This window comes from Azolla caroliniana, unplaced genomic scaffold (genome assembly GCF_043228905.1).
Source record: "Azolla caroliniana isolate FFs.n. ecotype wild unplaced genomic scaffold, voAzoCaro1.0.p SCAF_12, whole genome shotgun sequence".
Lineage (NCBI taxonomy): Eukaryota > Viridiplantae > Streptophyta > Polypodiopsida > Salviniales > Salviniaceae > Azolla > Azolla caroliniana.
Genome location: NW_028230447.1, coordinates 20226913 through 20252744, shown reverse-complemented (window position 1 = coordinate 20252744; position 25832 = coordinate 20226913). Strand labels below are relative to the sequence as shown.

General features: G+C 38.8%; 1 protein-coding gene across 1 annotated transcript; it reads left to right on the top strand.

Moving 5' to 3' along the window:
• On the top strand, positions 1–25301 carry LOC147857434 (uncharacterized). Its single transcript, XM_087328163.1, has 17 exons — positions 1–430; positions 4332–4416; positions 5785–5887; positions 6049–6133; positions 6381–6434; positions 6527–6606; positions 20559–20608; positions 21056–21183; positions 21267–21826; positions 22265–22343; positions 22454–22630; positions 22789–22842; positions 22934–23038; positions 23102–23170; positions 23248–23294; positions 23468–24139; positions 24215–25301. The coding sequence occupies exons 1-17, from the start codon at positions 29–31 to the stop codon at positions 24573–24575; spliced, it is 3111 nt and encodes a 1036-aa protein (XP_087184289.1). The 5' UTR covers positions 1–28; the 3' UTR covers positions 24576–25301.
• The last annotated feature ends 531 nt before the right edge of the window (positions 25302–25832 follow it).

The following is a 25832-nucleotide window of genomic DNA, read 5'->3' as shown; positions in this document are numbered from 1 at the left end:
CAGACAGACAGAGAGAGAGCGAGCTTCCATGGCGCCAAAGCGTCGACAATCAGACGAAAGCGAGAGCAGCCGCAGCCGCAGACGCAGACGCGGCCATGGCGGACCCGGAATTGATAGCTTTTGCGCGCGGGCGGAAGAAGAAGAAAACGATGAAGAAGAAGAGGCAGAAGGATATGCAGATGGAGATGCAGGTGCAGTTGCAGATGAAGAAGAAAAAGAGGAAGAAGAAGAGGACGAGGTGGACGGCGAAGGAGAACTTCGCGTTTCTTTGAAGGAAGACCGGGCCGTGGAAGAAGAAGACGATGACGCCGGAGGTCCCCTCGCTGCTTTCTCTGCTCATCTCGTCGGTGCTGCTTCTTACCCTAACGCCATCAAGTGGTCTGAGGACAACCTCATCGCTGTGGCTACCTCTCAACTCATCACTATCTTGGTAAGATTTCCATTTTCTTTCTTTCTCTCCAGTATACGTAGTCTTTACGTTTCCTCTTACAACTAGGGAATTTGGGCTTCATGTACATATGTTCAAACAAGAAAAAAACCTGCTGAGTCTCGATGGCAGTTGGTTGTCTGAAGATGCCACATTGTCTTTGTTCAATCGAGTTTTTGCACATATGGAGAATAGTGAACCAATGCCTCATTTCCAAATTATTTTTGAGTTCTTGAGGTATGGGGGGCTATGGTTCAATAGGAATATGCGGAATCATATGTTCAAACAAAAAAAAAAACACGCGGATGCGGAGTCTTGATGACAGCTGGTTGTTTGAAGATGCCACATTGTCTTCGTTCAATTGAGTTTTTGCACATATGGAGAATAGTGAACCAATGCCTCATTTCCAAATTATTTTGGAGTTCTTGAGGTATTAGGGGCTATGGTTCAATTGGAATATGCGGAATCATATGTTCAAACAAAAAAAAAAACACGCCGAGTCTTGATGACAGCTGTTTGTTTGAAGATGCCACATTATGTTCGTTCAATTGAGTTTTTGCACATATGGAAAATAGTGAACCAATGCCTCATTTCCAAATTATTTTTGAGTTCTTGAGGTATTGGGGGCTATGGTTCAATTGGAATATGCGGAATGCCTTCATTTTTTATTCACAAGTTGGGGGTGAGAAAATATGTTGTAAAGTTAAAAGGACTTATTTTGTGGCAATTTGCAATGCTAGAGAAGTTATGAAATCTCAACCATGAAGAGAGAGAACTTTGCAAGGTCACATATCATTGTATTCGACATTTGAATTGGTGTGTAAGGTGGCATTGAGTTTGTAGTCGTAGTAGTAGTATTTAGATCCTTAGAAGGTTTCTATACTTTGTTGTAAGTTACTAGTCATGGTGGTGTTTCTTCTTTTCCAATGAAAGCCATTATTTACACTAAAAAAGATGCCACATTGTAACTTAAAGGATTGAAAGTCTAATCCAATGGTTTCAAGGTTAAATTTAAGACTCAAATCCCTCGTGAAATACAACGCTTTTGTGGCATTCTCGTCCATAACATGAAACATGTTTTGTATTTCATTAATAGGTCACATCGGTGATTGTATTTGTTCATAGCATGAACTTTCGATGTATAGCTCTCATTATAAGGTTCAGTGAGAATCTTAGACATCTTAATCCATGGCCTCACTTCTGACACCTTTTTTGGGACGATTGAATCCCTTAAATTTGCTGTTTGGTCCCATGAGTTGATTGGTCCCTCGCAGACAGTAATTACCATGTCTTAGTATATCTATCTTTGCATTCACTTGGACCTTCCACTGTAGCCATTCGTGACATGTCTTTGTTGGCTCAGCCCCATAAACATATTGATGGCATGGGCCTTGAAGGCTTCTTGTGCAATTGTGTTTTTAGGTCACAGTTGTAATCATATCAGTTTGTGGCATGAAGTTACACTTTTTTGGGTCATGACATAACACATTGCCATATCCGGAACTTCCAAAGCACAATTCACATCATCTTTGTTAGGTCATACTTGATACTACATTGGTACATGGCTCAAATTCTAAAAGTTTTTGTGTCATTGCTATATCTAGAACTATTTAAGGCTACTTTGTATCATTGCCATATCTGGACTTTTGAGCTTTCAAGGAATGTCATGTCATTTTCTCTGCTAGGTCACACATAAACTTATCCTTTCGTGATTTGATCTTGGGTCTTCTTATTGTCATTGTCTTTGTTAGGTCATACCATATCAGTTAATGGCATGAGCCTTTGAGAATCCTGTTCATATCTCCCGTCCAGATACAGGCTCCGAAATATTGTGGCGTCTTATATGTGACATGTTGTTTTTTGGCTTTGCTGTCAATATATTCTGTAGGTGATAGTCTTGACCAGTGTTTAGGAAAAATTGATTTACCAATGCATGGGACTTAGAAACACATGTGTTGGACATGGCCACCTACTGTCATAGAGGGGAGACATTGATGTCCAGAGCATGAGTAGAACGAACATTAGGTTTTGGTTCAGATAATGTAATTCCTTTATAAATATCCAATCCTATGTTCTGTCCAGAAAGTTGTTGGTGCAAACTATATGCAAATTGGCTTATCTCTTGCCTTATAATGACTTCTATGGTGTAGTCGCATATATGCTTGTCCAGAAGTACAAACCAACATACTAGCTTTCCTATCTCCTGCTGCTTTCAGTCATTCTACATAGTGACCTATCTCTAGCCTGAATTTTATGATATAGTTACACATATGCTTGTCCAGAAGTCCATAGCGATCTACTAGCCATCTTGGCTGCTGCCGCTCTTAATTTGGATAAGGTCATCGGGATATATAGTGGATAGAGGTTGGTTTGTGATGACCCATACAAGGGGTCTCAGTTAATAAAAATGGATATGGTGGCTTATGGTCACAAGAAATTAATTTGGTGAAATATTCTGCAAGTATAGCTTCGGTGCTGAAGAAAGGGAAAGGGTTATCTTTTTGCCTCTGCTTGTACTAGACGCCAAATGAGCCATTGGGACAAGTTTGCTATTTAAAGGATAGTGACTGGTTTGTAATGACATACAAGGGGCTCGATTAATAAAAATTATGACACAAGAATTTGAAGAGGTTGAATTCAATGCCAACCAACAGGTTAATCAGGGGTTATGAGTAGAGGCTTGACCATGACATTCAAAAGGGCTACAATATACTGGCCAATAGCATGTTGTTGTGTATGTAAGCTGCGTTCCACAGGTGGAACAAGAATTTCCACAACATGGAATTTCATATGAGCTGAACATTTGAACAATGATTCTGTGTCTTCACAATGTACATCGTAGGAGACATATTGCGGGAGGATGTTGTATATGATGCTCACTATTATGGCTCTGTTTGGCTGATCCACTTGGAGGTCATATTCTTGGGTAGTTTTGGAATATTTGGAGAGGAACCAAATTAATACAGAAACCTCATTTTGTAAGACAACAAAAGGTTGAGTGCAGATGTCCTCCACCCATAGTTGGACTCCTCACCCACAGCTTTATAATGAACTAATAATGTGGAAAAATACAAGAAATATAAGTAAAAAAATGTAACATGCACTGTACAAATTTTAATTGCTCAAATATAAAGTATTTATTGCTTTATACAAAGGTTAAATAGTCCTAATGAAATACAATAAATCCTTTTAGTAATTGATTACAAAATAGGCAACAAATGCATGTGCTGAAGTGTAATCATTTTCTGAAATATGACTATGTTGTATCACCATGATGTGTGAAGGGTGTCCAAAGTTACCATGATCTTCCACATAGGGTTATTTCCATGCACCATACTACCGCAAAGTATGGTATGTTTATATGGCAGTATTATGCATAAAGATGATCGGTTTTTTTTCTGGAGACTCAACTAATGATCCCAGTTTCGAATTATTTAAGGTGAAAAGAAAAGTAAGAAAATACTTGTTTTGTTTAGTACATCCCCAAGTTTGTTTTACTTTATTTTCCAAATTGACTTTTGCTACATCTTGTCTCATCCTCACATTTGTTTCTACAGCTCTCTTTCTGTTCTTTTTCCTCAAGTCTTATTCTTGCTTCAAATTTCACATCTCTCCTCTTTCTCCGCTCTTCTCTTTCTTTTCCTCCTAATTTATCGTAACAATTTAGACTATTCAATTGTAATTTTCTTGAGTTGTGTCAACTCTGTGATTGTATTTCATTCTCTTGTATTTATGATATTGTAGAGAATGCCTTAAATACACCGTACATGTAATTTATTATACAATTTAGCAAACTAGCTTTCACCAATCAAAATGAAGAAGGTTATGCATACAATTATATTTTTCTATTAAGTATTCAGCCTTTTATTGTGCTTGGTTTTAACTTAATGGGTTCCCTGTACAGAATCCAGCTTTTATTGAAGGTCCTCGTGGATCTGTGAGTGCCTCGTTGGAACAGCCCTTTAAGGTTGGAAGAATTAAACCAATAGGTTAGTACACTTGGATGCATTGAAGTTAATAATGTTTTCAAGGATACATGTATAATTATGTGCATCAATGTGGGTAGCCATGGTGCATTGTGAGTAATTGAAACTTTTGAAATAAAGTGAACTCCTCCATAGGCCTATAGACAAAAGTTACAACATCCTTTTGATCAAATAAAAATCACGGAAAGAGCATAGGTATAAATTTCAATATCATATGAACAGCAAGAGGTAAATATTGCTTCAATTGAAACTTGAAACTAGGATTATGAGTCTGAACTTGGAACTCATTTTATAGTAGTGAATATAGCTGTGATATTTCTGATTCTTCGTAGAGCCCAAAATGTTGGCCATGTAAAAGATAGCTAGTTGCAGGAAAGCTGCATCCATGCAACCAGTTAGCCGGGAAGCATGTTTAAATTTGTAAGGAAAAATAGTTTGTAAAGTGATGAACGACTTCCTGCAGGAAGGTGGATAATTTGTCAGTAGATGGATTATACTTATATTTTCCGAGTATACACATCTCCTGCAAAGGCATAGGTCAAATCTTGGAATGCAAATTCTTATAGAGGCAAAGCAATCTTTTATGCGTATGCTAAAGTATGTGCAAATATGGGTCATCATTCCTTTGTTGCTACACAATGTGAATGCTAGCATAATTTCTCCCATGAGATCCTCTTTAAGCATTTCATATTGTTAATGAAAAAGCAATATACTTGAAGCAATTTGAAGGTGGTCACTTAGAGGACACAGCATGTTCTAGTACTTTCTTTTGAATTGTAAAATATTGCTGATGCTGAAACATGTTTAATGCATGTTATCCTCATCGTTACTGAATCTTTTGAACTGTCTTGTGTAGTATGGCGGTACATGCTTGTCGATTGGATTTTGACCATAAGATGTGTGTCTTGACAAATGTGATCCTGTTTCCTCTTTCTGGAATAACATATCCAGCTGAGTTCTCTGCGAGTGTTCTTTTCGAAGAACACTATAGAAAGCAGTTCTGTCTTGGTAATGACAAAAACCAACTGAATATCTAGTTGTTAGTTGCATCGATCTATTTTCTGTGGATCTTAACATTGTAATATGCTTTGGCTGTGATTGTGAGATATCTAGTACACTTTGTCTAGGCCTTGGCCCTTGACTTTCTTGTGTACATGTAATGTTGTAATTAACATATGTGCCACATCTCACATGAATTTTCTGTATCTAACATGGCATGCGTTCATGTGGAGACTTGCAAGCTAGAGTTGATTGGCATACTTCTTGAACAATCCGATCTGTCTGTTAGAATTGGTGTTGTATTACAAATTAAAATAACTCCTTCGATGATTTAACGTTCTAAAAGTCTAATTTAACAAAATATATGATTAGATTTACAGGCACCTTGTCTTCTGCCAATTTGTTTGTCAAGAGACACAAAAGCTATGGTTCGTTGTATGGATTGGTCTCCCCAGGGATTTTCACCAACTGGAGGGTATGTTTTTCTTTTTGGTATCATGGTATGAAATAACATATATATATAGTCTGGACAGAAGATTATTGCTGCTATGTAAGGGCCAACCCCATGTTTGATATTCCAAAAAATATGAGTGTTTTGAACAGGATATGTAGAAAACATTTTTCTCTTTGTGGCAGTTGCATGCTAGCAGTCTGCACAAAGGACTTCCATGTAAAACTTTACCATGCCCCACATACCGAATTCCAGTGTGAATGGGTTGAAGTATGCCACAACTTTCCAATACTCCAATGCACTTTTTTTTGTATAGATATTGAAGTTATACATTGGAGACTTCTGAAATATATGCAGATCCTACCTTACCTGAAAAAAGAATATGAATAATGTATATGATATTTCTTGTTAAACCTTCAAGGAAACAGATAAAAGCAATGCGAGCTTGTGACTGATGTTATGGACCAGAAGTCCATGATTTTTCTATGACAAAGCATATTCTGATGTCATATTGTAGGTATTGGACCTGTCTCAGATAGTGTATCATCATTTTTTCAAGGGAGGAATTAAGGTTCATCTTCCATATCTCCTATTATATGTATATGTCTCTTAGGCTGTTTGCGTTAAATAAAGCAGTTTGATTGTTTAGTTTTGACCATACAGGATGATGGGCGAAGTGCACATTGTTCAAAATTTGTGAGAAGACAAAGCTCTTCCAAGGATGGAGATGAAACTAAGAACAGGTAGGAGTTTCTAATGATGGCAATAAATGAATATCATCCTCCCAATTATAATTATTCATTGTTTTTTACTTTCAATACCAAATGATCATGTGATTCAGAGTGATAGATTCTTTGGTAATAATGGAGTAAGTCAGGTGGCAAACTTCTATTTTTGTTCCTAGTCCTGGCAGAGCTTGGCGTGGTCCTTATTGCAGAAAACTGACAAGAACAGGCCACTGGTTAAATGTGGTTGCAGTTCAATACCTATGGTTTGATCGTCACCCACATGTTGTCTCAACATTGAAGAAATATATTGAATAGCACAAGACAGGTTCTCAATGCAAAATATTTCATACAGGGCCATGTTCTTTACCCAAAGTCCATGTCCTTATTGAGCTGGTAACAGATCTCAATTACATATGCATGCATTGCAACCCTTCACTCCTCTCTCCTATGTACAAAGATTCATTCTCTATTCAAACATGCTGTCAGCCTCTTACTCTATCTTATCTACAGAGGATCGTGCTTATTCAAGCATGACCTTTAATCTTCTCTTCTTGAAGCTTCAATTGCATTTTCCTTTTTATAGGGTCTTGGGTCCTCCTGTGATGAAAGAATGCTGAAAAGACCCCTGCCAACAATCAGTTCACAAATATCTGCTTTAATGTGAGGACCTTTGTCTGGCAGGTGAACAGTCCTTGCTTGATCCACTTCCACTATCTGTCCCCATAAATGCATGCAGCGATGCCCGCACATACCCTCTTTTTTCAGTTTCTTGTGTTCACCTTGTCAGGCAGTTGTTCCTTTATTGACCTTTGGGGATTGTATGCTGCTTAATCATACATGCATCACTCCGAGGCTTCCTTGATTTATAAGTGCACTCTTTCCTGACCATATTAATAGCCCTACATTTTCTTTCCATATTAGTAGCCGTACATTTTCCTCATTATATCTGATTGAAAATGCAGTTCTATATAATATGAACATTTAGGGCATAGAAAGGTGGTATCCATATCGTCAATATAATTGTCGTATTTATGTCTTCAAAGTTCAAAATGACCTATAGAACCATAAAATATTCCCATGTGAAAATCTCTGGTAAAAATGAAGCAAAATTAAATTGTGCCCTGAACTAGCTAGCTGCCATATGTAGAATAGATACTTTATTGTCCATGATGAGGCCAATTTTGACTTGTAGGAACAAATCATCATATCATCTTGTATGTGACTCCTTCCTAAGAAGGGGGGTACTATATGGTACAAATCTTTCAAATTTGAAAATAATGGATGCACATATGTGCTCACCCTTCTTGGTGGAAATTTGAGTATGACACTCTCATTATCATGCCCATCTAATGATCATTGTATTTCTTACCTTACGTGTTGAGCATGCAATAAGTGAGCGATATTCTTCCTCCTCTAGATTTTCATTGTATATCTTCATGTTTGCATGATGATTTTGCGATGCTACCTGAACACTTACCTTGTGTGAGTGAGTTCAAAGAAGTGTCAAGGCTTTCAGAGAGCCAAGCTTATGGTGGTAGTGAGATGCAATTGCATACATTCTGGCATTTTTGTTGGATACATTGTAGAATCACCTGATGAGATAGAAATTCATCATGATGAAACTCTTTCTCTCTTATACCAATTGAAAGAGAGATGATGTGATGGCGTGGTTAGATCCAAAACACTAAGGGAATGGGCTGCTATGTGAGGAGAAAGAAAGAAAGATATATTGACGTCTTTTAAGAGGCCAAAATGGCCTATAAGACCAAACAAGAGATTACATCTTAAGTGTTGTCTCATCTTTGAGAACAACAAATCAAAATAGAATAAGTATTACTCAGTAAATATAAAAGTAAATAAGATAAAAATAGATAAGGGAATCTGGTTTTTGGCACATGTGAGATTCTCAAGTTAGATATATTGTAACTTGTGTCTCCCATCTCTGCCCGGATTATATCATGGCGCACCGATGCTCCTTATCATGCGGGCAATCATTGACACTAGTGATCTCTCTAAATCTTTCCAATGATTCGCCTTGTTAAGACTCGGTCCCCATGTTTCTACTCCATAGAGAAGAGTTGGTGTGACAAGTGTATCAAATAACCACAACTTAGTTTGTGGCCCTTGGAACTGCAAATGTGCACATTGTCTCTTGAGAGCACCAAGGGCTGCATATCCATGAGAAAGTCGGGCACAAGCAGCCTCCCATACAGAGAAGCTAGGCCCTGTAAATGTTACTCCTAGGTATGTGTAGGAGCGTGTGTATTCCACCTTTTCCTCGCCCAAGAATAATTCTGGTTCTGATCTAGTTACCCATGCTTGAGTGGTGTTGAACACCATCACTTTAGTTTTATCCATGTTTATTGACAGACCTTTGTCAGTACAAAATAGTTTTAATATATTGAGATGTCTTTATAGTCCCTCTGGAGAGTCAGAAATCAGCACAATATCATCAACATATAATAATATTTGTATAGCTATACCTGCTAGGTATGCACCCGAACCTCAAATCTTTCTATGTAATGTGATGCCTCATCTATATAGAGACCGAATAGAGTGGTTGATAGTGAGCACCCTTGCTTCACTCCGATTGTTTTGGCCACTGTCTTTTACATAACCTTGGGAGACCGCACTTTTCCTGACACAGAATCATAGGGTGCATAGATTCCCCATTGCATATTTGTAGGAACACCAAGGGCTTCTAGCCATTGCATAAGCCGAGCACATTGTCGTGAAGATTTTCGGCAATAGTGTGAAAATTGCGAGGAATGTACAAAATCGATTGTGGTTCTTCACACAAGACATGAAACAATAATAGTGAAGATACTATTTTAGATTAGCTTAATATCTTGGTACGGGAAGATGGAGGTCTTCAAGACATGAACTTCACACAAGACATGAAACAATAATAGTGAAGATACTATTTTAGATTAGCTTAATATCTTGGTACGGGAAGATGGAGGTCTTCAAGACATGAACTTCACACAAGACATGAAACAATAATAGTGAAGATACTATTTTAGATTAGCTTAATATCTTGGTACGGGAAGATGGAGGTCTTCAAGACATGAACTTCACACAAGACATGAAACAATAATAGTGAAGATACTATTTTAGATTAGCTTAATATCTTGGTACTGGAAGATGGAGGTCTTCAAGAGCTTCCGAATGTACTTAACTGCATTTGAAACGGACAACTAAATGTCAAGTTATGTGAATGTGAAGTTTGAGAAGAAGAAGAGAAAAACAAAACTATGAGATATCCCACATAGATAAGACAAATCAGGATCCCACAGTATATAAGCAGAGCTAGAACTTATTACTTTCTGTCTATGAGTGGAGCACAGAATGTTCTTGGGCTAAACTGTGGCTTAACTACTCGTAATGGTTTTGGAGAACCGGAACCGGAATTAGACGGATGGCGACGGAACCGGATGGACGACGACAGAACCGGAATTGGAATCGGACGGACGTTGACGGAGCCGGAACCGGAACGAACGGACGACGACGGAACCGAAATTGACACCGGATGACGACGGAACCAGAACCGGCATCAGCACCGGCACCGAACGACGACGGAATCAGAACCAGAACAGATAGACCGGATCACCGGGTTAAAAGCGGACCAGATAGATGGATCGATCGGATAGGTTGATCATGACGATTTCGGTGTGAAACGAACAAAATCATCTAGACTAAAAAACCTATTAGAAATTTGTAATCAAAGGGATGCAAGCAAGGCTTGAACCTTGCACCTCCAAGATAGGAGGCAATGAACTTACCACTAAGCCAAGTCATGTCTTTAGAAATGTTTTTATTATCATTATACTTTCACATGTAAACTCTCATGTTAGAGCTTGATTAAGTGACATGGTTTTCATGCATCACATGTAATGCATGAGCGCGGAACCAGAACCGGCATCAACACCGGCACCGAACGACGACGGAATCGGAACCAGAACGGATAGACCGGATCACCGGGTTGAAAGTGGACCAGATAGATGGATCGATCGGATAGGTTGATCATGACGATTTCGGTGTGAAACGAACAAAATCATCTAGACTAAAAAACCTATTAGAAATTTGTAATCAAAGGGATGCAAGCAAGGCTTGAACCTTGCACCTCCAAGATAGGAGGCAATGAACTTACCACTAAGCCAAGTCATGTCTTTAGAAATGTTTTTATTATCATTATACTTTCACATGTAAACTCTCATGTTAGAGCTTGATTAAGTGACATGGTTTTCATGCATCACATGTAATGCATGAGCGCCAAATGGCAAACATGCATCACATGCATTATATGCATGTCTTGTACCCTCACATGCATCATATGCATGGGGGCATCTATAAAAGAGTGGATGAAAAAGATCAAAAGGAGCAATGTATTAATCAAAAATTTAAAAAGAAGAAAATTCGTTATCCAATTGATGGTATATCTTGTTCTTCAAATCTGAAGTCAAGAGTTCAATCTTAAGCTCTCTCTCCATTTCAATCTTTCTCAATCTGTTTCAAAATTGGAATCTCAATCTCAATCTCTCTCTCTCTCTCAATCTATCTTAAATCTTTTCACGCTAAAGCTAGTGCAAACTTTGAATCCTTCCGGTCCAGAACCCCCGCGGTTCCGCCTCACGATCCGCACGTACTGACGGATCTTCACGACAACGTGGCAATGTCAAAGGCTTTTCGGAAATCTAGAAAGCAGCGATAAATCCTCTTATTATGGGCTTTGCCCTCTTCGATAAGGGCTTGGAGGGAATATGTGGTCCAAAGTTGTGAAACCCTTCCGAAAGCCTGGCAGTCTAGCAAAACGGCAGTTGCCTTGCCCATATACTTAATTTTGATTCTAGAATCGAGCCTTATAGTTTAGCCAAGTAGTGACCAATCATGATTGTCCTATAGTTGCTTGGCATCATTGGGTCTCCACTCTTGAGGATCGACACAATGGTATGTTCTATCCACCTAGTAGGGAAACCTTCACACATGGCTTTATTAAAGATGTGTGCTAGCATTGGGAGCAAGGTGTCATGGGCATAGATAAAGAGTTCACCGACCAATCCATCATGATCTTGGGCCTTCCCAAATTGTAACCGATCAATGTCATTCCTTACATTTTGCGCAGTAAGAAAGGTGGATTCATGTGGGCCAAAACCATGTGGTTGGGGGAGAGGAGGTTGTTGTGGGATATCATATAGGACCTTTGCATATTCATGCCACTTGATGTGAGGTCATTGGTGTGGTAGGTTTCCTCTCATTAAACATTTTCCATGCTCTTTTACTTTCTTGTCCTAGAAACAAGCGATACAAATGATCTTCAAATTTAGCTAAATACAATCTCTTCTTCTTCCTTACGTGGCATTGAAAGGTTGCTCTCGCTTGTTTGTGCGTATAAGTGCCCCAAGTTACTTCACGCTGCCAACATCTCCTTGTATCACGACATTCCGCATCATACCAACTAATTTGTATTACTCTACCAAGTTTGGGGAGAAGGCATTTATGACTGCTTTATCCAATGATTTTGACAGTCCTTGGGTAAGTTCATCAAGGGGTCCGAAAGGATCCAAATCTAGAATGCCATTGTATACTCCACAACTATACACATCAATTGTCTCGCGAGTAAATTGATACTCAGCCAATCCACTCTCCTTATTCATATACATCCCTTGTGCATCCATCCTTTATCTCGAAGTGTAGATATGCATGATCTGTTGCCAAGCCAATAGGTCTACTAGATATAGTGAACTATCTTTCAGTTATGAGAGATGGCGATCCCATTAGATAATTGACTGTGCTTGCACCTCCTTTTGGGTTCTGACATGTTAAAGCATCTGATCTAGGCCATTGTGCCAATCCATTATATATCACAAATCCATGCGCACTTCCCAAGGCTAGAAAATGTTTGCCATATTTAGTTATAACAATCATATCTTTAGCTTGTCGCTTTAGACCAACCTCCTTTGCCATAACTTCTCCATAAACAGCCTCGTTGGCGTCAAACATTGTTGTTTGTTCATCCTTGGTTCGTGCATTAAAGTCTTCTAATAGTATTATGTCCCCCATAGTAACAAATCTCATGATATCATCATATAATGGTAGATATGGTGATTCACCGAGAGGTGCAAACCTATACTAGGCAGGAGGAAAGTAGCAAATTGCAATATATAGCTCCCTAAGATCCCATCTTTTGATTCGTATTTGCATGTATCGTAGATCTACCTCCTTATGTAAACATGCACTCTATCATGGATCTCCTTTTTGTATAACACAACCACTCCTCCTGAACCTCCAGTGCTTCCCAGTGTCTGATGTTGGGGACAACATATTGACTCCCATCTATATCCTTGTACATGAGGGAGTTGGCTAGCCATGCATTGGTGGGTCTCAGTATACATAGCAATATCTGTGTTTTTGAAGGTATCTTCAAAATATCCGACATCTGTCTGTAGAGATCCGTTGCAATTCCATATAGTCTCATAGGCCATATATTGCCATGCAAGTTTCTTCTTTGAAATAATGACCTTACCAACTCTATATACGACCCATTTGCCTTCCTTTCTTGCGTCAACCACTCGTGACATGTTTTCGTTGCAGTGTGCCTCTTGGGCTGGAGTGAGATTGTCATCTAAGTATATTTTCTCACCCTTGAATGCCATTCTTTTAGATAGGAAAGCTTTTTTCTTGTCGATATCCATGAAGCATATAATAAGGGCGTTAGCTCTAGACTCATCTCTTCACACCGTCCATGCTGAAGCAAATGGAACATCTGAAGCAAAATTGGGGAAAGTGGGTGAAATGGTTGTTTGGTAGGAAAGTGGCTCTTGTACTACCAAACAGGTACAAAAAACTAGGAATAAAAGGGAATATCTTGGAAAAAGTAGAAGAGAAAAAAGGCATTTAAAGCATTACAAATTCTAGAGAGAGAAGGCATTAAAAGAGTTGCAGATTCTAGAGAGGGAAGAATCTGGGAAGGGAGAGAATATAGTACAAAGATAATAAAGATGAAAGAGAGTGCAGGGCTGGAGCTGCCACCCTCCAACACCTCCTCTCAGCTCCAGAACGGCGGTCCAACATTGAGTCGATCAGGGAGCTAATCAATGGCTTGCCTTGGAAGTGGTTTAGTAAATAATTCAGCCACATTTTCTTGAGTAGGGCAATATGCCAAGTTGATGACTTGTGATTTCATTAAGTCACGAACAAAATGGTAGTGCACTTCGATGTGTTTTGTTCTACCATGAAATGCTAAGCTATGTGCCAAGGCACGTGCACTTTGGCTGCCGGTGAAAACTGCAATAGGAGAGTCTTGCAAAACACCAATGTGAGAAAACAATTGCATCAACCATAGCAACTCACAGCAAGTATCCAAGTAGGCGCGATATTTTGTTTCCATCGATGAAGTAGAAACTGAATTTTGCTTCTTCGATTTCCAAGAAATCAAGCCTGAACCTAACATAAAACAATAGCCAGATGTGGACCTTCTAGAATCAAACCATAGTCGAGTGTGTTGGCCAAATACCGAAGAACTCGAATAGCTGATTGCCAATGGCTTTGTCTTGGAGCACTTGAGAATTGGCTGAGAATACTCACGCTATAGGACAAATGAGGCTTGGTATAAGTTAAGTGAAGAAGGGACCCAATTAAACTTCTATATTTCGTGATATCCTCAAATATGGGAGAATTGTCTTCACGAGATAACTTTGAGTTTGGATCCATTGGACAGGAGAGTGGCTTGCAATTTGACATTCTATAGGTCTCAAGGAGCTGCCTGAGATACCTATGTTGGCTGAGAAAGATACCACCATGTGATTGGTAGACCTCCATACCTATGAAATAATGGAGAAGTCCTAGATCAGTCATTTCAAAGGTTGTTTTCAGGTCAGTGCGAACCTCCTCGATTTTTAGATGCAAGGGACCCTGTAATTAGAAGGTCGCTAACATATAATATGATCAAGCATAGCAAATTATCTTGGGAAAAAACATAGAGATTGCTGTCAGCATTACAGTTTTGAAAGCCAAGAGAGAGAAAGAAGCTATCAATTTTGTCATGCCAAGCTTTGGGAGCTTGCTTTAAGCCATACAAGGCTTTGTGTAATCTTTAGACCGTGTTTTTCTGCTCTAAAATCTCGAAACCTGGAGGCTGTTCAACATAAACCTCCTCAAGTTGACTTGACATCCATTTGAAAAATGGCCCATTTGTTGTGAGCAGCAAGTGCAAGCACACATCGGATAGAGGTGTACCTTGCTGTTGGAGCAAAAGTTTCCTCGTAATCCACTCCTTCGACTTGTGAGTAGTCTTTTACCACTAAACGTGCCTTGTGCTTATCCAAAGTACTATCAACATGGTATTTGGTCTTGAAAATCCATTTCAATCCAATTACTTGTCGATGTAGAGGCCGTGGGACCAGCTCCCATGTATGATTCCGCTCAATGGAATCAAGTTCAAATTCCATTGTTGCTTTCCACTTTGGAAGAACGAGGGCCTCTTTTGTTGTTGTGGGTTCTTTTGATTGCACAACAGTGCACAATAAGGCAAAGTTGCATGAGTGAGGAGTCCGTTGTGACTTACGTGTTCGAGAACCAGATATATACTCATGAAGTACAACATCGGAGAGATGAGAATATCGAATGGTGGCTTGAAGCCACTTGGGAAGTGGTGGAAGCTGGTTTGTAGAGGGAGGGGAAACAAGTGGAGTTGAGGGAGAGGATTGAATTGTTGGCGAAGTTAGAGATTGAGTAGGAGGAGATGGGGGGCTTGAAGATGAGGCATCTTCGTCTAAAATAGGAGATTGAGTAGGAGGAGCTGGGATTTCAACCATGAACTCAGGTGAAATCCTAGAATCATCCGACTGATACTCCACAAAATGAACATCCTTAGAGATGACTAGGGACTTTGACTCTAAATCCCATAACTTGTACGCTTTAGATTGTGTGCTGTAACCAAGAAATTTGCATTTCTTGGTTTTGGACTCAAATTTCGTCCTTTTATGATCTGAAATGTGAACATAAGCATCACAAACAAAGCCTTTAAAATGAGATACTGAGGGCTTTACACCTGTAAATGCTTTTGTAGGCGTCATTCCAGCAACTGCTTTTGTTGGGCAGCAGTTGATGATGTAGACTGTTGTGTTGACAGCTTCACCCCAAAATGAGTGAGGGAGATCAGATTGAGATAGCATTGTACAAGCCATCTCTTGGACTGTCCGGTTCTTCCTTTCCACGACTCCATTTTGTTGAGGAGTATTGGGTGTAGAAAATTGGCGAGCAATGCCTCGTTGAGAGTAGAAATGGTGGAAAGCTTGGGAGATAAACTCTCCACCATTGTTCGACCTGATCTTTCGAACTTTCTTCGATGTCTCGTTCTCCACGAGAGCTACCATTCTTGAAATTTTGTGAAGGCTTGGGATTTTTCTACAAGAAAATAAACCCATACCTTGCGAGAGAAGTCATCAATTATAAGCATGAAGTAGTGTGCACCACCAAGAGTAGTGGTTTTCATGGGACCACAAAGATCCATGTGCACTAACTCCAAGATAGATGTTGCCCGGTGAGTGGCTTCATGAGGGAAAGGCTATCGATGTTGCTTGCCATGAAGACAAGCAACACATGGGGTATTGGGAGATTCGAAAATAGGAAGACCCTCAACTAGGTTGGAAGAGGAGAGCTTTTGAAGAGAGTCATAGTTGAGATGACCAAACCTAGCATGCCACAACGTGGGATCTTCTTGTGCCACCAAGGCATGAGAGCCTTGAAGAAGATGAGATTTGGAGTTTTCCAAGGGGCTATGGGAGCTTTTTAGGCGATATAAACCCCCTTCTTGTGTGCCACTAGCTACAATTTGTAGGCTGTTGGTGTCAATCACTTCCAAAACTGAGCTATCAAAGTAGACTCCATAACCTTGCTTGGTGATTTTGTAAACCAAAAGTAGGTTGGTAGAGATGCGAGGCACATGTAGCACATCTTGAAGAACGACAGGTTCTTCACTTGAAGAATTGTCAAGAAACACATTACCCACACATGAAGCCTCAATGCTTGAGGCATCTCGTATAGAGATTTGGGAAGAGCTAGGCTTCACATCATGCAAAATGGATTTGTCATAGGTCATGTGTGAAGTGGCACCACTATCTACTAACCACTCATCGATGGTTGAAGTAGTTGGTCCAGCCAAATGTGAAGTATGTTCCTCGATGCCAAGGAAAACTGTTTCTTTGGCTGAGTGGACCGAGTTTGATTTTGTTGTAGGTTGACTGTCGGTAGAAGAAGATTTCTTGGCATTGTCTCTTTTCTTTTTCCGACAGTCAGGCTGAATGTCACCTTTGTAGCCACAATAATGACAGGTCAGCTCCTCGTAGGTTGGGTTGTTTGGTGGTCTTGGATTGGGTTTGTTGTAGGGGTTACCGTTTTGCTTCCACTTGCCTTTACTTTTCGCATGTAGAAGTGTCTCATTGGAAGTTTGAGAGCTTTTCTTCCTTGTTACCCTATCTTGTAACATACCAAGAAATGTATTCATATCGGGTGTGTTGGGAAGAAGAGAAATTGTGTCACAAAATGCTGAGAATGACTCAGGCAACTTTATCATCAGACGATGCACAAACTCAACTTCAGTTGACTTGCTTCCCAAAGAAACTAGTTCCTTTAGGAGAGTAACAAATTGCGTTATTTGATCCATGATGTTGGGAGTGTCATGAATCTTGAGATTAGCTAGTTGGTTCTCAATAGCTATCATTTGAGCATGATTAGATCGATGGTACCTCTTTTTGATGGATGTCCATAGTTCATTGGCTGTCTCTTCATTTGTATCTTGAAATTGACGAGCGATGCCCGGTTTAATATTAAACATGAGGAAAGCATGGGCACGAGAATCCTTATCTAGCCTATTTTATAAAAGAGTTCAAGTATTGTATAAAAGGTGTTATGGTGTAACATATTCTATAAACGAAATGGCTATGTGCTAGGCCTATTTTCATTTCCATCCAAGTCTCTCGAAAAGGAGTGGGCGGTCAAAGGGTTTCAATGTGGGTGTGGCTTGTGGTCCCAATGTAAAAGGTACCTTGAACATAGTGTCTAGGCGGTGTAACTCACGTTCCCTTATCTTCTTAATTAGTTCTACACAAGTGACTTTGAGGCTTACCATCCAAGGGCATTTCGTTCTTCTTTGGTTTTTTGCTTCAACGAAGGAGAGGCCGAGTGGTGCAGGTGTGTGTATGCTCATCGTCCCCTCCAGTACTTGAAAAAATTCATTGGTTATGTTGGTGAATATTAAAAAGGTTATGGTTAGCATTTTGTAACGTATTCTCTCTATATTGTTTGAGCTCTAAGATATATCTACCTAGTAGTTTTAAATCTGGGGCATCTAATAGTTTGAAGAGGGTGGGAGAGGGTCCTAGTATAGTATGTCTTGGTATTTTGCCCTTATCTCAACCTAGTGATACTCATTCTCCACCTCTATGTGACATAATCTGTATATCCTTTCTTCTCTAGGGATTCCACTAGCATGACCATTCTCTGTGAGAAAAGCTGTTAATAGCAACAACAGAACAATTGTTGGAACAAAATAGACACAACCAAGCTGTGAGAAGGTTGTTAGACAGCAGTAGAAAAAATGGTTGCAAAGAGTAGAGACACAACCAAAGAGTAGAACTTGTTTGTAAGTAGCAGCAAAAATAAAAGTCTTTACGAAAGGGGTTGATATAGCCTATTTATACAAAATTGGGGAAAGTGGGTGAAATGGTTGTTTGGTAGTCAAGTGACTCTTGTACTACCAAACAGGTACAATAAACTAGGAATAAGAGGGAATATCTTGGAAAAGGTGGAAGAGAGAAAAGACATTTAAAGTGTTGCAGATTCTAGAGAGAGAAGAATCTAGGAAGAGAGAGAATGTAGAACAGAGATAATAAAGATGAAAGACACCTCCTCCAGCTCTAGAATGACAGTCCAACATTGAGTCGACCAAGGAGCTGATCAATCAATGGCTTGCCTTGGAAGGAAGGCTGACTCCAACATAAACCTCCTCTTTCAAGTCACCATTAAGGAAGGCTGACTTGACATCCATTTGAAAGATGGGCCATTTGTTGCGAGTAGCAAGTGCAAGCGCACTTCAAATAGAGGTGTACCATGAAAATCCATTTCAGTCCAATGACTTGTCGATGTTGAGGCCGTGGGACTAGCTCCCATGTATGATTCCATTCAATGGAATCAAGTTCAAATTCCATTGCTGCTTTCCACTTTGGAAGAACAAAGGCCTCTTTTGTTGTTGTGGGTTCTTGTGATTGCATAACAGTGTACAGTAAGGCAAAGTTGCATGAGTGAAGAGGCCGTTGTGACTTACGTGTTCTTTTCATGTTGGTCGGAGAACCAGATGTATACTCATGAAGTTCAGCATTGGAAAGATGAGAATCATGAATGGTGGCTTGAAGCTACTTGGGAAGTGGTGGAAGTTGGTGTGTAGAGGGAGGGGAAACGAGTGGAGTTGAGGGAGAGGTTTGAATTGTTGGCGAAGTTAGAGGTTGAGTAGGAGGAGATGGGGGCTTGAAGGTGAGACAGCCGTGAACTCAAGTTAAATCCTAGAGTCATCTGGCTTAGACTTGGGACTAAAGGTCACTCTGAATTTTTGCAGTGCTTTGCGCTGTTAATATACGGTCTCTCAGCTTCTACTTTGTAGGCAAGAGTCAATGTGACAAAGTATATCAAATACCCACTTTTTAGTTTGGGGCCTGGCAAATTCTATATGTGCACATTCTCTTTCAAGAGCACCAAGGTTTGCCATCCATGAGAAAGTCGATCACAGGCCGCCTCCCATATGGGAAACTGAGGCCCTATGAATATTGCTCCTAGTTATGTGTAGGATTGTGTGTATGCTACCTTTTCCTCTCCCAAGAAGAATTTTGGATCTTGCTTCGTTATGCATGCTCAAATGCTGTTAAACACCATCGCTTTAGTTTTATTAAAGTTAAACAAGAAACCTTAGTTCACACAAAATGATTTTAAGGCCTTTAGATTACTTTGTAGTGCCGTTGGAGAGTTGGATATCATCACAATATCATCAGCATATAGTAATATTTGAATGGATATACCTGTAGGGATGTTCCTGAACTGCCAAATCCCTCTATGTAATGCAATACCTCATCTATATAGAGACCAAAGACAGTGGGTGGCAAATCTAATTGTGCTAGACATAGCCTCAGACATCCCATTGGGAGATCAAACTTTTCCTGAAACAGATTCATAGTGCATAGATTCCCCTTGCATATTTACGGGGATACCATAGACTTCTAGCCGCTGCATGAGTTGAGGGCATGATCCAATGTTAAAGGCTTTTTAGAAATCCACATCTATACCTGCTAGGCGTGTAATGTGATACCTCATCTATATATAGACCAAAGGGAGTGGGTGATTGTGGGGCATCCTTGTTTTACTCCAATTGTGTTAGCCACAGCATCTGACGAACCATTGGGAGACCTCACTTTTCCTGACACGTATTCATACTGTGCATAGATTCCCCTTTGCATATCTATAGGGACACCAAGGGCTTGTAGCCCTTGCATAGGGAAATAATTAGTATATTGCTAACAAGAGTATCAAAAATCAATTTTAAACAACACAACTTGAGAGAGTAGTAATGCTAGAGCAACCCCATTGGTCCTCAAGGATTGGTCCTTAAGGTTTCTCTCATCTGTCTCTGAGTCAACAATGGAAATTTCCAAATAATTTAAATCCAAATGGAAGCAAATGGAGTCAGTTATGATCATAACATGAGCTGGAGCTGAATCAAAATAAAGCAAAGTGCGAAGTTAGCTTGGAACCCCTTAGTATACCTCTTTCTAACACCAATGCTATTATTAATTCAGCTCTTTGGTATTGTTTTTGAGGTTGAATCTTTCCTTTTTAAGTCACATTATCTGCCAGAATGTATTTTGACATGCTTAAGCTAATTGCATTTTTTTGTATGATATGATATACTGTATACTTTATAGGCTCGCTGGTGGATCTAATTCAGTAGATAGTGATCTCAGTTCTCTTGCGAGTAAGTGATCCTAAATTCTCAATCCTCTTGTTTTTTCTAATGAAATCCTTTTCATTTATTGCTGCATATATTAAAAACATTATACCTTAAACTACAGATGAAAACATAGTACATATTAATTTGGTTTGGCTACGTTTGAAAGTTTGAATAATATGAATACGCCAGGTCTCAGCATGGAAAACAACTATCAGTTAACATTAATTTACAAAAAAAATATTATATGCTTTTTTGTTTGCGTAAATTTTTAGTTTGAAGATTCAAAACAGTTGCAAATGAGCTCTAACCAGAGTAAACACATTGCCTAATTTGTGTGGTTACATGACGCTACTTATTATATAGGTGTTATGCTTTGTTGATGTTTTTATCATGGAAATCTCATGATATTGATATTTATAGATTTTGGAATTTGTGTCTAATATAATTTACAAATGATTTAATGAAGTGCAGGTCCAAAACTAAAGGCAGATTCTGACATTCCAAGGGTTGAGCTGAATTGTAATGTTGAGGTTAGAAAGGCTTTCAACTCTGACCGTGAATCAAGCAATCCCTCTGGAGTTTCAAATGCCCTAGCTTTGGTATGATTGAAAACATATACTAATATAAAGCAAAAGGTTCTGCTGTATTTTCTTCATGTTATCTATTGTTTTTATTTATGCAGGCATCCATTCAGAAAAATGCCTTACTCAGTACAGAGAATACACATTTACAATCTACAATGACTTCAGCACACCCTGACAGTCAGATTTTGTGCTCGACAGAAAGCAAACTTTCTTCCTTACAACAGAATAGATTTCAAGACTGTAGTGTGAAAGTATGCAACATCGATACAAATGAGGCTGTGGTTTCTAATATCTCCCCTTCTCTATATAAAAAATATAGCAATATGTTGAGCTTTGTCGTAGTTGCATGCTCACCTACGTTAGGCTTAAAAAACCACAGAGGTGATACTTCAGGATGTATAGCTGAGAATGCAATGTTGATAGCGTTGGGGTCCAAGTCAGGTGAAGTTTCATTGCTAAGGATTACTATGCCAAGAGATTACAGTCTTGAGAAAGTTACTTTTGCTCCTGAAGTCAGCATGATTGGTGTATTTGAGGCTCATGAATCATGGGTTTCTGTTCTCTCATGGGCCAAATGCTACAAATCTGAAAACAATGACCATAGTACCCTATCTGGTGATGAAGAGGTCCTCTTGGTAACAGGAAGTTGTGATGGCAGGTATCATTTCAGGCTTAGAATGACTTGTTTAAATTTAATATTTCCATGCTTAAGATAGATAATAAAAAGGGGTAGGTGTTTTAGTTTTGCAAAACGAACTCTTATTTCAGAGTTGCATGAATTTTTACTGCAGTCTTATCTTGCAAATGTCCATGTATGTAAACTCACTTTTTGGCAGAACAACATCTTGCAAGGATGTTTTTAGAAGTTGGTTGCTATACTACGTATTGTTCTTTTATGGCAAGTGTGCATTGGTTTGATTGTACATTTTCCTAGGATGTCAGAACAACATTATATGCAGTCTTCCCAACAATTTTCATATTGTTCAATAAACTAAAAAGAAAACTGAATTTAATGCAAATTGCCTTTATTTCGAATTTTCTTTGATTGACTGAGCTTCCTATTTAGATTACTAATTTTGTCGTTTTTGAAGTGTAGTGTAAAGCTGTGGGTTGGAGATTGTCATGATTTTCATGATGGAAAGCCAAATAAAGTACCCCTTACACTCATAAGAAAGGTTAATCATCAATATTTTCATTGATAGTAAAATGAACTCCCAATTCACTACATTAGACTGATAAATGCAATGATTGTTTATGCATTATGTTTGCTTCTGTATTTTGGCAGGTGGTTTTTGAGGACTTGATACCTGTGACAGCTGTTGCTTTGATAGTGCCAGACTTGGCATCCAACAATTTGCAGATAGCTGTTGGTAAAGCATCTGGTGGTGTTTTTGTGTTTGAAATTAAAAGGAAGCAGGGTTTGTTTAGTGAAGCCTGTCAACCTAATGCACATTCACAACTAGTAAGTATGCTTGCCAGGTGTCTATAATTGAGGACTCAGCAGATGCAGAATAAATGTATTATAAATGAACAAATATTGATATTCAATTAAAATAAATTATCAATCAATTGTGGGAATACATTATTATAATTTGGTTCTTTTATGCATTCATTTAAAAGGTAACAGGATTGGTGTGGGCATTTCAAGGTGGTTGCTTATATAGTTGCAGCCAGGTAAAGTGTTGGGGAAACAATTTTTACATCTTTGAGTGTTGACTTGATTTCTTGAAAATTAATTCCTTCTTATTACCTTTTTGGGATAAAGGATAACAGCCTAGAGGTGTGGAGATTTACTGGAAACGAACTTATTTCTGTATCTTTCCCGGAGGATGTTACTAGTGATCCAGAACCTCTCGATGATTCACATGTGGTAAGTATAATTTAACTATCTCTTTCTTTGTCCTGTTATTTCATCTCACTAAACTCGATGCAGCTTCCAAATTCTGTATTGGATGGTTATTTTGGATTGGACATATCGAAAGGAAACCTCAGTTTGACTACAGTAAGTGACGGTATATTTCCATGCACTCAATGATATTAAGTCTCCTTTGAATGCTAATCCATGTTTATTGTTGGTAGGTACGAGGTGTCTCAAGTGAATTATTGGATCAGATGTATCAATCGAGGCATGTTATCAAATCCTATATTTGTATATTTGTGGTGTTTCTTATATTGGTTATTGCTATACTCTATTTGTTACAACTTTCATAAAAACTTAAATATCCTTGTTTTTGTCATCCATATTATCAAAAGTTCCAGCTGAAATGCTAACTATATTTATACGGTACTGTAATTATAGGGCCATGAAAGCAGTGGCACAGGTTTTTTGGGTTGGAGGTCAAGTTCTAAACCCGCTGGTTTCAGGGAACTTAGCAAATAGCAAGATCAACACAACTTGTTGGGAAGCAAACATATTAGCTGCTCTCCATCATTTTGAGAATCCAGCTTACAAATTGGTTCTTTGGGATGTAATCACGAGTATGATTCAAATTTCATCGATTGTTGGGACTCCATTTTTAAATTTAGTTGTTTCGAAGTGGCTTTCAAGTTTGGGATTAGTAGAGAACAATTCTGAAGAAAATACATTTCTTGTATGCTCGACTTACTTCAAGGAGAGCCTATCAAGAGTCAGTTGCCGATGCTTACACATTATGTATGTACTCTTGAAGCGTCTATATATAGCAGAGAGCACGCATGATGGAGCAGTAAAATTGGTTCCTCTGAAATGTGCTGGCCAATTAGAATGTCATCAGAGAAGTTGGAAAGAGTGCTTTTTGGAAGTGGAGCATGAGCTTAAAGAACGTTTAGTCCATTTTACATTAACATCCCAATTGCTCAAATATAAAGAAGACAAAAAAGGTCAAGATAATGACAGATCTGACGGTGATTTTGCTGGGTTCATATGCATGTGGAAATGGGCAAGAAAATCATTCCAAGTACAGAACATAACCCAGATGCTTGCACAATACTTGTGAGTATCCAAATGGTCAATATATGTCCTTTTTTATCTTACTTTTGTGCACTTAGTTTTTCATATTTATTACAGGAATGATAGTGGACAAACTACTAGTGAACTGTGCTATGTTTGTAAGTCTGAAATCCCATTTCTTTCATCAGAATCTGGAGAATGCCAGGGTGATCAGCATCACAAGCTTCCAAGATGTTCTGTGACATTCAAGATTTGCCCAGCAAATTTGTGCTGGTTCTGTAATTGCTGTGGACGTTGGGCCTCGAAACCAATTCCTAGAGCCTTTCTCAGTCTGCCTTCCAAGTCTTCTCTTGGGGTGCTATTGTACAAACCTCACAATATATTCGAGACCACAGATTCAGAAGCAACTTGCCCGTATTGTGGTATACTGATGCAAAGATTTGTACCGGACTTTTTGTTGCGGTTGAGTCTAATTTGATACAATGGGTGTATGCCCTGGTTTTCACACTTTGGATTGATATATGCAGCAGAATAATTACAACTTGTTGAGGGCAAGGACAGCAAAATTTGCATGAAAAATCTCCTTGTTTCTTGTGACAGCAGCTCCTGCTCAAAAGTCATGATATTGAAACTCGTTAGAGAGATTATGTGCAACCTTTTTAGAATGGAAAGTCCAAGATAACCAGAGATTGTTTACATGTTGTTCCAAGTGAACTAATGGGAGCAATGTTTTACCAGTTAAAGAAAAGCTTGAATCAGCTAACGGGTTTCAGGAAGCGTCAAAAGCAATGCACAGTTTTTATTTCTACAGAATATAGTGGTTCCAAGGAGGTGATGCAGTTTACCGTATCCATGGGAATCAAGGCCATATACTGTGTTACACTGCCGTTGATGACTCTTTGCAAATAATGAGTTGCTGGTGAAATAAGAACTGCCACAAACCATCAAAATCGGTCTCCTATTATTATGTTGTGGGAATTGGAGCCAGCGGTTTGCTGTTATTGTCATTGGAAATCTTAGTTTTAATTTCAATCTCGTTAATCAAATATCGTAACTGCTATTTCTTCATACCAATGATGAAATCATTTCATTGGTTCATACCATACAAATATAATTATGGACTTGATGCTTGTAAAACAGCTACATTTCCTAAAGCATCATTTATGAACCGAAGTCCACGCATGCATTATGATCCTTATCCTTCTTTTGGTTCTTTAGTGTAAATAGCTTCAAGCTATCTACATCTGTAATCATGTTTTATGAAATGCTGGAAATTGTCAAGGAAGTGGTAAATACTGTACTTTTGTATTCATTATTTATTATAAGGTAAAACTTTTTTTTAAGGTAAAAAACTTTAAAAAAACATTAGTGTGTGTTCATATGAAAAAGAATGTTTGCAAATGCATTCAAGTATGTTATGTACTGTGATGTTGCCCTTATATGTAATGGACACGTTTATTTCTGTCAAACTCCACTTATTGCTCTTGATTAACAGAGGTATTTAGGGCATGAATGGTGAATTTCTATACTTTAATGAATATCTTTACCCACGTAATTCTTCCCCTACTTGAGCCATTGACTTCAGCATATTCATTTTGGATGTTAAAGCATGTCTTGTAGATGCAACCAACACCATACTTGTTAACTTGTAATACTCAATCACAACCATCCAACAAGGCCATCCAATGTAAAGCATTCACAACCACCCAATATTATCACTAAATGGACTAATTCC

Excerpts from the sequence above, each read along its gene's own strand:
- LOC147857434 (XM_087328163.1), top strand. The coding sequence starts at position 29 with ATGGCGCCAAAGCGTCGACAATCAGACGAAAGCGAGAGCAGCCGCAGC. Across the intron at positions 6,134-6,380 it reads TCCAGTGTGAATGGGTTGAA|GTATTGGACCTGTCTCAGAT; the intron begins GTATGCCACAAC and ends GTCATATTGTAG. Across the intron at positions 20,609-21,055 it reads TGATCTCAGTTCTCTTGCGA|GTCCAAAACTAAAGGCAGAT; the intron begins GTAAGTGATCCT and ends AATGAAGTGCAG.